Source organism: Pelmatolapia mariae, linkage group LG9 (genome assembly GCF_036321145.2).
Source record: "Pelmatolapia mariae isolate MD_Pm_ZW linkage group LG9, Pm_UMD_F_2, whole genome shotgun sequence".
Classification (NCBI taxonomy): Eukaryota; Metazoa; Chordata; class Actinopteri; order Cichliformes; family Cichlidae; genus Pelmatolapia; species Pelmatolapia mariae.
In genome coordinates, this window is record NC_086235.1 from 8,010,147 (window position 1) to 8,023,906 (window position 13,760).

Consider the following 13,760-nt stretch of genomic DNA (forward strand, 5'->3'; position numbering starts at 1 on the left):
CTTTTTCATCAGTGTCCGGTCGTTAACCCCTTTCTCTCTCTCTCCTCATGAACGAGCGAGTTAACCATTGTTCTGCTTTACATTATCGAAAGCTCTGAACTCAGGAGAGTTTTCAGTACAGCTGTAAAGCCTGTAATCTGTTCTAATGAGCCGAGTTTTCCTCTCCAGGGTGAAGCCCACACGTAGTTTAACAAGGTAACACAGAACATTAAAAAGCTTTTAGGACCAAACATCATCCATTCAGGTCCACAGACACCAGTGGCATTTTTTGTTTGTCCCATTTTACAGCAGATGGATTAGAGTAAAAATCTTCTCACTGATTAGTTTTAGTGTAGATTAGTCTGCTATTAGAGTCTTGAATAAAAATGCAGTCCACAGTTAAATGTGCTCATTGAGTTGCAAACTAAAAGATTTTAATGTTGATAATAAGCAGTTGCACTCAATAATAAAACGGTTTCATCTCATGGGTTAAAAGTAAATGAGTTAGAGTCGTCATTTTGGAGCTTTTCTTTGGTATTACGGGAATTTGATCACCTCTTACTGTGCTGCTTCACTCAGTTAGGAACCTTCCCAAGATAAAACTGATGCTCCATAATAAAAGTTGGTCTTTTCCAGTCAGTCTGAGTGAGCACACAGGCAGCCACAGCCTCTGTGAAGTCGCTCTACCCAGCGTTCACCACAGAGATTATACGTGCAGTACCACAAAGGAAACTAAACTAAGGAGCAAAATCTGTTTTCCTTCAGCTTCTGTGGAATCTTGGATGCATTTCTCTTTGTAATGACTGAAATAAGAAGATGCTGAAGCACGGGGTAAAAATTGTTTGCTGAGTCACTTGAAACTGATCTAGATGCGGCATTTTATAGTTGTGCTGTGTAAAGTGATAGTTATCGCTGTCCTCACACCCAATCCTAGAATCAGAAAGCTCGTGAGAGTATGCTGTCACAGGTACTGCTGTAGCTCCCTGGATTGAGCAGGCGACCAGTCTGCTGTAGGGCTAATGTAGAGGCTTGGGTTTGAATCCAGCCCTAGGCCATTTACTCTGTGCATTACTGCTGGTGTTTCTCCAGCTTTCCTGCCTTTTCTCCACTAACATATTACAATTAAAGCTAAGAAGCCCAAAATATTTCTTTAAAAAAGGACTACATTGTCACCAGTTCAGTTTTTTCCCTATTTACACGGGTAACCTGGTTTTGCTGTGACACAGACAGGAGGGGACATCATCTCAGGTTGGGACAACCTACTTTAAGCTCAGAGTTTAGCTTTGAGAAATGAGAATCTCATAAACAGGTGCGTTTGGAGTGAATAATGTTCCTCCTCGTGCCATAAATAACTTCTTTTTAAAACAAGCAGAAAAATTTCAGGAGTGTTAACCGTCTGTGTGTCTTGTCGTCCCAGGCCTGGTGTGTGTAGTAAAGCCAGAAGGCGTGCCCCAGCTTTGTCAGACCGATGAGATCGGCGAGCTTTGCGTTTGCTCCATCGCCACCGGGACATCATACTATGGCCTAACGGGCATGACCAAGAACACCTTTGAGGTGAGGCGATGTGAAGACATGAACCCAAACACTAAAAGCCAAAGTAAAAAAATACTGTAATAGCTGTAATGTCCTCTGCAGGTTTACCCGGTGAGCTCCAGCGGAGGGTTGATCAGTGAGTACGCCTTCGTGCGGACTGGCCTGCTGGGCTTCATTGGCCCCGGTGGCCTCGTCTTCATCACAGGCAAGATGGACGGGCTCATCATGGTGAGCGGGCGGAGGCACAATGCCGATGATATCGTTGCCACCGCACTCGCAGTGGAGCCAATGAAATTCGTCTACAGGGGCAGGTGAGTGTGAAGTGGGTGGGGTTTGAGGGTCACAATAGACTGTATATAAAAGATGAACGTAGGTCCATCCCTCGCTTGTTGTTTCAAAGCAACAAGATGGTCACAGTGCACACACTCAGCTTCACAATTCAAACAGAAGGTGTCATAGTGGCCATCTTTTAACTCCAGTCTGTGGTCGTCGCCATGAGATCATCATAACTCTTCATTAACTAGAATGGCTCCTGACAGAAATCAGAGGTTTCCAGAAGTTTGTGACCTTTTAGTTCTACCACCAAAAGATCTTGTTTATGTGTATATAAAATGTTAATGACAGACATTTCTGATTAATAACAGTAAATTTGTTTTCTGAAAAGAAACAAACCTGAAAACAGCTCATGATTTTAGACAAAGTTCAATTTAGCTCCAGGTTTTAAAATGTTAAAACACAAAGACTAAAGTCCTTGGCTGGACTTGAAAATGTAATATTGCAGTCACATATCACACATTTCTCAAATGTCACATGACTCGACCGCCAGCGAATCGGTTTTTATTTTATTATTTTTTTATCATCGTTCCTATCGACAGAAGCTGAAAACCAGCGAGATGTCCGACATCGGTACGTTGGCTGTCACGCTGATAAATGAGCATTGCCGCCACTCATAATAAATCTAATAAAGTAGAGCAATAGTGGATGAATCCAGAAACAGTAATAGAGTGAAGTTTAATTGTGTCCACGGCCACCGAGCAGGAAATTCATCTTTTACCTGACAGCCTCTGATGACGTTTCCCGGAGCTATTTAAAGTTTTTACTCAGGGAGGAAGCAGCTGCAGAAACGGTCTCAGGAAACTTGAAGAAGAAAGGCTGAAAGTCCATCAGGTTTCATTATATTTATACCAGCATCCATGTTTGCCTTTAGTTTCTGCTTCTGGGCTTCATTACAGGAAAAAACGAAGACGACAGAGAAACAAAGAAGAAAATATATAAAGAGAGGAAATGTGCAGTGGAACAAGGAAAGGAAGCAAAGGATTGAATAAGGATGCAGGAAATATGGTGACAAGGGTAGAAAAGGTGATATGCAAAAAAGAAGGAGGAAATCAAGAAAAGGACAGGAACATGCAGTGAAACAAGGAATTAAGAAGGATTCATGGAAAAAATATTTAGACATTTAGAAATAAGGAAACAAAGATGTTTAAAAGTATACAAATAAGGAGGAAATGAAGGAAATGAGGAAAAGGACAAATAAGGAAACAGCAAAGAGATGAAATGAAAAAACAAACCAAGGGAATGGAAACAAGTACAAGGAACAGAATGAGCAAATAAGGGTGATAAGGAAGCAAGCTAGTTATAAGGGCAGAAAGAAAATGAAAAGCCAAGGAGAAATGAAACAGACAAAGGAAGGAAGGGAAATAAAGAAGAACGACGACGAGGACGAGGTTATGAACAAGGAAAGCAAATTAACATGGTTCCATGGAAAAAATGAAATTGACAAACAAAGGGGATAAGGACAGAACGAAGAATCGGGAACCCACCTGCATCAAACAGTCCATCTACAGCGACCTCTGGAGGTCAGTTTCTCAGTGACCACTGCTGCGCTCCTCTTATGTGACATCACACACTCGCAGTGTGAAAAAACTAAAGGAAACACATTTTTCAAGTCTGGACACCAATCTAGATAATCCATCATAAGCTATACTTTATTTATCCTTTGTGAAATAACTGTCACAAACAACATGAACCGAGCAGTCAACCAATAAATAACACAATGGAAAAAATAGATGATAAAACACGTCAGAATGGCTTAATAAAGTAAAACTGCTCTACTAGAAAGAGCTCAATAAATAGAACAAAATAAAAGACAAAGAAAGCAGCGGACAAACAAAGGGTAAAAAAAGCTGAATAGAATTGTGCTTTATAAAATAAAATCACTTGAAATGATCAACACAGTGGAATAAAACATTATTCATGTAATAGAAAACAAACAGGTTGGTGGTTTTGGAGCCGTCCTCATGATGTTGCTGTCCCTGTCTGTGCAGGATAGCTGTGTTCTCTGTGACAGTGCTGAGAGATGAGAGGATCGTGGTGGTGGCCGAGCAGAGACCGGACTCCACGGAGGAGGACAGCTTCCAGTGGATGAGCCGCGTACTGCAGGTGCTTTCCCTGCACGTTCAAATGCGACGCAAATGGCAGCCTTATTGCATTTAGATCAAGTCTTATTTGATATGTCGTTTTCTTGCGGTTGTGTTGGACACCGTGTAGGACACTTGGTACTGTGTTTGGTGCGTCTTACTCCACATAGATATGTGTGTGTTGTGTTAGACTACTCTCAGCAAAGCAAGTTACCCCATGGGGACGTTAAATCCCATCTACAGTCTGACCAAACTCCCTCATGACTCTCAGGCCATAGACAGCATCCATGGGGTGGGCGTCTTCTGTCTGGCTCTGGTGCCGGCCAACACCCTTCCCAAGACTCCTCTGGGCGGCATCCACCTGTCGGAGATCAAGCAGCTGTACCTGGAGGGGGGGCTGCACCCCTGCAATGTCCTGATGTGCCCCCACACCTGTGTCACCAACCTGCCCAAACCGCGGCAGAAACAGCCAGGTGGGTGAGGGTCTGCTCAGGGTTTTTAGGTGGTAACCTTGTGGGTAGTTGTAGTTGTTGATGTGCTGATTCTGTCTGCGTGTGGCAGAGATCGGTCCCGCCTCTGTGATGGTGGGAAATCTGGTGTCAGGGAAGAGGATCGCTCAGGCCAGCGGCAGAGACCTGGGACAGACTGATGATAACGACCAGGTGAGGCAAACAGCTGCGTAACTCACTTTTATAAGAAACAAAGTCTCAGCTCAAGAAATAACATCACGACTCCATTTAAATCAAGCTCTGCCCAAAAAGGTAACTTTATGTTGAAAAGCCGAGAGATCAGAAGATCATTGAGTGAGCGACAAGCTGACTGACAGAAAGAGTAATCTGCTACACTTCTGATAAACTATTAATAATTTAGTCAAGCAAAATCATCAAAATCTCTTTGACTCCAGCTTCTAGAACATTTTTCTGCTCTTCTGTGTTTGACATCACATCAAACAGAATATTTTGTATGAAAAGTCGTGTCAAGACTTCACCTTCACTTTCGACTCAGTAAACTCTGATGGAAGTTGTTCAGTCCTCCATAAATATTTGCCAAACTAATCGTCTGCGATGGGTTATTTGAGTTAGTGTTGCCTTTCTGTCAGCTGCAAGGCAACATGGCATTTTCACAAAGAAACCTGCCACTCACTGGATATTCTCCCTCTTTTGGCTCATTCTCTGTAAACCCAAGAGAGGGATGTGGAAAAATCCCTGCAGATCAGCTGCTTCTGAAATACTCAGATAAGACACTTAAAAACCTTTCTTCCCCCATGATGCTCAGTTTGAACTTCAGCAGGTCGTCATTTTTGTGACTTGTCAGTCCTCTATACTCTGTATCCTCCCTCTCATGGGTGAATACAGTGGTATGAGGTTTTGGAAGCTGATAAAAACAAATTTAAAAAAATGTATTATACAGTATTTTTAGGTAATTAAAATGCTGCTTAAAGTTTTAATCTCGCTGAAAAGATAAGTTGCTCCTCTGTACTTTAATAGAAATATTTTGATGTCTTGTTTTTAGGAAATCTGCTGACATGTTAATGAGTAGGGATGGGTATCGTTTAGGTTTTATCCGATACCGGTGCCAAACTGGTACTTTTGAAACGGTGCCGGTGCTTAAACGGTGCTCAAACCGGTGCTTAAAGAATGGAGAACACAAAATTGGTCCAAAAGCCTCTCATGTTCAGCTGTTTTTTGTAAAAAGATAACACTGTTAGCCTTTTCTGCAGCTATAGGGCATATATGGTATCACTCTTGGCTGGAAGCAGTGTTTAAACAATGGAAAAAACACAAACTTTGTCCAAAAACCTCTCATGTTCAGCTGTTTTTTGTAAAAAGATAACAATGTAAGCCTTTTCTTCAGCTATAGGGCATATATGGTATCACTCTGGGCTGGAAGCAGTGCTTAAACAATGGAAAAAACACAAAATTGGTCCAAAAACCTCTCATGTTTAACTGTTTTCCACTTTTTCTTTGGTCATTTTAGCCTTTTTGGCCAGGGTGAAGGGAGTATCTGCCATCAAACAAGAAGACAGCCGCATGTAACTACGACGGTGTTTGCTAGTTCATCTTGCATGCATTAATGTAATAACGTGGTTAGCCTACTCAACGTAAATTACACATGAACAACATTAAGCTACTCACGCAGAGAAGAACGGCAGCTGCTGCCATCATCATCCGTCATCATTTCTGCTACACTGGCAGGGCTAGGGGCCAGGACTCTCCTCTTCGGGTTTTTGGGGGATGCTGCTAACTCCAGGTCCGATAACAGGCACCACACCCGCAGTAGATGTGCATGGTGTGAGGTCTCGCAGCAAGCTATCAAACACGGTGCATTTCTCGGCTTTAAAAAAAACGCTATGCGTCGCCAGGTGTTTCATCGGATTCGAGGTGTTACCTCCTTTGACAGTACCACAGTACCAGCTGCTGAGTTTGCATCTTTTGCTGTGAAGTACAGCCAGACTTTTGACCGCTTCGTCTTGGGCATTTTTAATCTGTAGCTCTGCTCTAAAAGAACGTACGTACCTGGACCCGCCTACTATCCTCGGAAACGTAAAATGATTGGCTAGAATTGGCTAAGGAAAAAAAAAAAAAGCACCGAAATAAAGCACCGAAATGTGCGCTGCTTTTCGGTCTGGTTACTACCGTTTATGTCAGAACCGGTGCCATCATGGCACCGGACACCGGTACCCATCCCTATTAATGAGTAGTTACAGAACTGGGAGAAGTTGCAAATTTGACATTTTATGAAAACAACTGATCTAGAAAAAACGGATTTTATGAAAATGACAAATTGATTTAAACATAAACTGACAATTAACTTTCTGAATAGGCCGCCTACTTTTTCAACTGCCTGATGGAGTCAGATTTTCAGCATCATTCAAGTCAGTCAGTCTGCATCATTTAACTGCCTGTAAATATAATCTTCAGAGGCAGTTTTTTGTTTTTTTCACCTGCTTTGAAATTTCACCGCCTGTGATATTGATTAAACCGCTTTAATGTGCCGGACAGAAGGCAGAGACTCAGCAGTAAAAAGCAGTAAGTGGTGAGTAAGCACGCGTTGACATGGAGTTCACTCGATGGTAAAAACTTTTTGTACATGCTCTGCACTCCCTCTATGCTATCAGCTCTATTTGAGTTTAATGTCTCTTGTCTGCTTTGCAGTTTTATCTCAAAATGCTGATGTTGCAATAAATGAAATTATGGGAGAAATGTATCATTTTATTCTCCTTGTAAATGTGTTTGATGCACCTCTGCTGGTTTTTGAATTACATCAGCAACTTGAACTATTGACAGAAATCAGATCACACACACACGTGCACACACACACAGATTAAGCTGTCAAAGTGTGTGTAAAAGAAGTGTTTATTTCTGTTTTGCAGTTTCTGTTCCTGTCCGAGGTTTTGCAGTGGCGAGCTCAGACCACACCGGACCACATCCTCTACACCCTGCTCAGCTCTCGGGTACCAGCACACTCGCGCACAAGTGACCACCTTAAAAAATTGTACATTGTACAGAATAAAAGTGGATTATAATCGATACCAAAACGGATCTTTATCCATGGAATCAGTAGCTTAAAATCAGGAATTTCAGGCTTCATTATCATGATTAATTTAAGTAAATAAATAAAAACAGGTGTGACCATATTTGATGATTATGAGCTAATTCAAGCAAGTAGAAAACTGAGTAATAATTATCCATAATTTTAAGCTTTAACACAGGTCCTCAAGTGGCCGTTAGATGAACTGCAGTTTTTGTCCTTTGAGTGTGGCAGGTGGCTTCTTGATGGCTCACACTGTTCCCCCCTCTCACCTCCTGCAGGGGGCAGTGTCCAGCTCTCTCACCTGTCTGCAGCTGCATAAGAGGGCGGAGCGAGTGGCAGCTCTGCTGATGGAGAGAGGCGGTCTGCAGGAAGGAGATCACGTCGCTCTGGTGTACCCGCCAGGTGAGAGACGATGCAGATGTTAAATGTACTTTTCAGGGGACAGCACCTGGACACTGCAAGCATCGTTCACACCTGTGTGTCTCCATCTTCTGCAGGTATAGACCTGATCGCAGCCTTTTATGGCTGCCTGTACGCCGGCTGCGTTCCCATCACAGTGCGACCGCCCCACCCTCAGAACATCTCCACCACCCTGCCCACTGTTAAGATGATTGTCGAGGTCAGACTCTTAATTTGTTAAACCGATGCGGTTTCTCTTTCAGTCAGACCTCCAGGGTTCAAGCTCTCGCTCCCAGCTAATTCCAGACTCGTACGGCTCTGGCTGACTTCTGATTTCCTCTGGGGAAAAAGGGAGCTTGATTTCTTCTTCTGTCTTTCTCTTTCTAATTGTGCAGGTGAGTCACTCGGCGTGTGTGATGACCACCGCCGTCATCTGTAAGCTGCTGCGCTCCAAAGAGGCCATGGCCACGGTGGACATCAGGAACTGGCCCCCAGTCCTGGACACCGGTACAGCGTTTCATTCATATCCGCACAGGAAATCACGCTCGCGTTAAGTACTTTAATTTAACATAAATGCAGGTCGTGCACAGCCGCCTCACAATGCAGTCTGAGTAGTTCTGGTTGCAGATATAAACCTAAAGAACATTAAATTAAATCCTCTGCTGTGAAGAAACCTGCCTTTACAGCTCCATCACTCTGTGATTTATCAAAAAGTAGAAACTCGCTGTAGCTGCAAGTCTGATGTCAGTTTATTGAATTGATGCGTGTGGAAGTGTCTTTTCCACACCCCTCAGTCCATATCTCCGCTAGTGTTTTGTCTGCTGTCAGCATGGGTCTGAATCTAATTAATTGAATTACAATTTTGGTTTCCAATTATTATTAAAACAAAAATAATTCTGTTTCTTTATGTGTGTTATAAATCACAGACACTCTTTCCCTTTGTTTTTGCCCTTCAAGAAAAATCTCCAAATCGCTCTACTGAGTTCAGCTGAGCCAAGATGACTAACAGCAAAGAATAAGATCTAGATCACCCTTTAAACAGAACAACTGGAACACTTGATGTTTTCTTCAGTGAACCCACTAAAGAAATCGGTTATCTGCACTTGCTGTGGTTTTGGGATCACTTAGGGTTCACTTTCATGTGACAGTTGGCTGCCTGTTTCAGCTCCCTGTCCTTCGTCCCGTGGTTGCCATCCAAATCTCCGGCTGCTTAAACTCACCCCAGAGAACCAATCCTTTGACAGCCTGCAGTCTGGAGGTGCAACTGTCTATTAATGAGTGCACAGACCGGACAGGCTACATCTAGGCAGGTCAAAATTTCAAGACAGGTGCGGACCAGATTAAAATGTGAGAACCTTGAGTTTAGTGCACGCTGTAGTGACGTTCTCCCCATGTCACCACCAACAAATCTCCAGCTAGCCAGAAACTGGTCAGGTGAGACCATGTGAACTGTGCATGGATGATCATTTAAACAAGATTATTTAAATATGAAGTTTATAGGTTTGTGAAAAATATCAGAGGGACCAACATATTCCCTGTGACTGCAAAACAAAGATACTTATCAAAAGGTGGAGCTCTTACATATTCAGATGAATATTCAGATACATGCTCTTCTCACACACATACACCCTAATGCTTTTTTTACTCTCATCTCCGTGTGGCTGTTGTGTTTTTTCAGCAGAGTACGAACACAGATTTAGAACACTTGTGAGGATATATGGGATCAGGTGAAAATAAACAACAGTGGGTGAGTGCCACTGATTATAAAGGAATATCTCACCCAGTGTAACGCTGATACTCAGTGATGTATTTTATTGGATGGGGGAGGAGGAAAGAGATCTATCAGGCTGCAGTTGTACACACAGAGCTTGTTAGCACTGTTTGTTGTTGGTTCTGTCTTCCCTTGGGATTTGTTGACAGTGAGAGAAATACAGAGTATCACCATGCTTGTGCTTTAAAGCGGTCTCTTTTTATATGGAAAGTGAGACATCAGTCACGTTGCTGTGATTCTGCTGCAGCAGAATATTTGAGGCCCTTTTCTCTCTGGGTTCAGCTGGAGGTCAGTGTTTGAAATGAGACTGTCCTCTTGAGTGCAATGAAATAAATATATATGTGTGTGTGTGTTTGTGTGTGTGCATGCTGCAGATGACCTGCCAAAGAAGAAGCCTCCAGCTCTCTATAAGCCCACCAACCCGGACGGCCTGGCCTATCTGGACTTCAGCGTGTCGACGACCGGCATGCTGGCCGGAGTTCAGGTCAGCTCAGCCCTAATCCTCACCAAACCACTGCCGCCTGGTCCCACTCCCCTCCTCTTCCTCCTCCTCCTCCTCTAGTCATTACTTTTCTTATTCCAGAGGGAAATTCAGCTATCAGAGCAGCAGCAAAATGAGTAAACAGAAAGCAGAATGAAAGCACATTTGGCTCACAGTTGAAGGGCTTAGTCCCCACACACAAACTTCTTCTTCCAACTAAGATGTCGCTCGCTTTTCAAAGATTAATTTACCGGGGGAAAAATGTGAAATGTTTTACTTTAAATTTAAATTAATTGTGAACCTTCCTATCTTGGTCCTTGTTTGTCTTTTTGTGTGTTTCGTGTGTCTCTCTCCCTCCCCTCTCTTCTCCTCTCTGCTCCAGATGTCCCATAATGCAGTTGCAGCCTTCTGTCGGTCAGTGAAGCTGCAGTGTGAGCTGTACCCGTCCAGAGAAGTTGCCATCTGTCTGGATCCCTACTGTGGCCTCGGCTTCGTCCTCTGGTGTCTCTGCAGGTTGGTGCAGCTCCTAAATGCATCTCCACCCACTTACAAACCATTAAATATGCATTGTGCACTCTTGGAGGATCCTCCAGTCATTTCATTTTGCACTTCTTTATGTTAAAGAATGGGTGGTCCAAATCAAAGCAGCACAGATATGAGCTTGTACTGTATGTAGCTGCAGTAACTTAGTATCCAACTTAAGAAAATGCGTATTATTCAGTCAGATTCAACATAGCTCATCAAGCAGCTCAGAGCAGATAAGGAGGACAGGAACTGGCAGGAACGGCACAGAAAATTTTCAGTCCCTGTACAAGCTAAGCACTCTGAAACGCTCCCGCCGTGATTTGAAGGATGGAACAAAACTGTGTCCGAGGTGCAAAATCAAAGGCACACCCACTTTATTCCCAAAGTAACTCCCAGGGTTTCCAGAAAAGTAAAGAAAAGCAGATGTTTTGCGAATCATTAAAGCCCTACATCTGTTTTAAGGATTAATACTCTTATTTACATTTAAATATATATTTATATATTTACGTTCATTTTAAAATGCTTTACATCTGTGTTTCATGACTTCATCTTTCTTTGTTTTTTTCATTTAATAATGTGTGCAGTGGGTTTCAAACCTGAGCTGCATGCACCATGACTATTGCAGCACACTGTTAAAAACAAGCGTGCATGTTGTTATTTTGAACACCCTCCTATTAAATGGGGGGAAAGGAAAACCTTAAGTTGAAAAATGCTTAAAAACTGCTTCACTATATGGATTTATCCCTGTAACATGACACAGGCTGAGAACTACAGATTGGAGCTTTTACTCTTGCATTATATTGCATGAACCTGTGGATGCAGTGACTCATTGTGTTTGCTGACAACACTTAGTGGCAATTTAAGAAATTCATAAATAAATATAACTTCTTATGTTGAACATTTAAAATATTCTAAAGTATTTGAGCATTTCCTGCTCAGATACCCCGACTAAACTAACCTGAATCCACTTCCTGGAAGAGCTGGGTAGAGTTGTAAATAATAAATTGTGTTACACTTTAAGTGTAACACAATTTAAGTGTTTATTGATGTATTTTCAGTAAAAGGGGGGAAAATTAGCTTTTTAACATGGAAGGTTTGGTTATACTCATCCCTACCTCACCCTCTTAAAATACAAGAACAGTGATTTGTGCTTAATAATAATAATAATAAGTAATATTAACGTTTAAAGGTCTCCGTCTGAAACTCGACAGTCTTTAAAACGTTAAATCTTGGCTCCAGCCTGCAGGTCTGCTTACTTTCAAATCTTCTTCTCATAAATTCTCAACTCGTCTGGAGCCGATATCTGCTGCTAAATGTCTTCGGAATAAAACAAATCATCCTCGGCATGAGGATTTCATGTCGTCCTCGCTGACAGTAGCTCACATTTACATCAGATTGTTACACAACCCTGTGGTGCTGGTTGGCCGGTTTCTCAGGACAATACGTCATAGTCTTAGTAAGTGTGACCGGTTATAGAGTGAGTGAATGTTAGTTTTACTGACCAAACCAGTACACTACATAACCAGATCATCAACCCTCGTCAGTCTTCTGATGTTGGTAGTGCTTGTAAACATGTCGTCCATTTTTAAATTTGTCTTGTTGTTCTGAGTCGGCACATGCAGATACCCGACACACACACTGAAAAGCCTTTGTGTTGTCTGCAGCGTGTATTCTGGCCACCAGTCCATCCTGATCCCGCCGGTGGAGCTGGAGTCCAACCCAGCACTGTGGCTCCTGGCCGTCAGCCAGCTGAGGGTGCGAGACACCTTCTGCTCCTACAGCGTCATGGAGCTCTGCACCAAAGGACTGGGCCTGCAGACCGAGGCGCTCAAGGTCAGCACGACAGTGAGACGAGCAACGTGTCGGTTTCAAGTTCTGTCTGTTTACATATTTAAGACCATTTTCAAACATGGGAGGTTTTCCAGAAGGCTGCAGATACAGAATAGCGAGCTGCAAGCAGTCCTTCAATAGTAGAGACAAGCTGGTGGGCCATGAGAAATAAGAACTCAGAATAACAACTTGATAATAGAAATCCCTGATATAAAATATCAATATAAAAAATGAACTTTTTGTTCTGATCACATTTGCACCTTCTGATAAACATAATGTATCCAGCCTCCAGTTTGCTCCTGTGATTAACTGTAGGACAGAGTCTGATGGCTGTGCAGCCTGGTCGAGGCCATCGATTGAAAAAAATATTCTATCGACATGTTTTACTTCATCTAGTGTGCAAACATTACCTCATTAGATGCGGTATCTTCCAATGTTTTTATTACTTTGTGTGCAAAATAGAAGTTCTGTCATGGCCCTGGTTTTTTGTTTTGTTGGAGTTGCTGGACAGATTCGAGTTCAGGCTTCAAGTGTTTGAAGTGTTCATTTCTGTGTGACGAGCTTCAGTTTCCAGCCTGTGTCTTGGTTCTTGTGGTAGTTCAAGTTCCTTCAGTCTTTCCCTGCTTGTTTTTCCCTCTCTCTCATCTTTATGCTTCTGTCCTCATGTCTGGTGTGTGTCTTCTTGTTTCCATGTTTACTATGTTTTCCTTTGGATTGTTTCCTCTACTCGTCCTTGATAGGTGGGAGTATTCATGTCTGTATCACATTCCTTTGGTTACTTCCTTTACTTTTTACTTTTGTTTTCTTTCACGTCCCGTGTTAGTTTTGCTTCCTGTCTCCCTCTGAATGTCCTGATTGTCCTGTTACCCTCGTGTTGGTCATTCCCTAATCAGCCCTCTCTGTCTATAAATAGTCCTGTCGTCCCCTTGAGCCTCGATTATACTCTGCTGCAGACACAGACAGCTGGAGATGCGACAGTCGTGCAGTCATTCCTGTTGTACTTCTTTAATATTCACCTGCTGGACACATGCAGGTGGTGCATTGTAGTGTAGTCTCTGTAACAGCATCTGCTATGCTCCATACATTTATTTGTTTCTTTACTTTCTGACCTCTATTATTTTGGATTCTCTGTTAAGAGCCATATTAAAGGCACACCTGTTGTTGATGTTAGCAGTATTTGGATCCTCATCTTTACAATCCACACATGCTGACATAAGAACAGTGGACAGCACTCCACTTGTATACATCACACAGTGAAAGAAAAAGCCAAACTCACTTTAAATGTTTCATG

General features: G+C 42.6%; 1 protein-coding gene across 3 annotated transcripts in view; it reads left to right on the forward strand.

The window, feature by feature from the left end:
• LOC134634031 (disco-interacting protein 2 homolog C-like) overlaps positions 1-13,760 on the forward strand; it is a 74,533-nt gene that overhangs the window by 46,835 nt on the left and 13,938 nt on the right. For all 3 annotated transcript variants that reach the window (XM_063483054.2, XM_063483055.2, XM_063483056.2), the window contains 12 exons: positions 1,397-1,533; positions 1,615-1,823; positions 3,837-3,951; positions 4,201-4,402; positions 4,491-4,591; positions 7,303-7,383; positions 7,742-7,865; positions 7,961-8,082; positions 8,258-8,369; positions 10,008-10,117; positions 10,497-10,627; positions 12,304-12,472. In XM_063483054.2, coding sequence (XP_063339124.1) covers positions 1,397-1,533; positions 1,615-1,823; positions 3,837-3,951; positions 4,201-4,402; positions 4,491-4,591; positions 7,303-7,383; positions 7,742-7,865; positions 7,961-8,082; positions 8,258-8,369; positions 10,008-10,117; positions 10,497-10,627; positions 12,304-12,472 — 1,613 coding nt within the window. The remainder of the gene's footprint in view (positions 1-1,396; positions 1,534-1,614; positions 1,824-3,836; positions 3,952-4,200; positions 4,403-4,490; positions 4,592-7,302; positions 7,384-7,741; positions 7,866-7,960; positions 8,083-8,257; positions 8,370-10,007; positions 10,118-10,496; positions 10,628-12,303; positions 12,473-13,760) is intronic.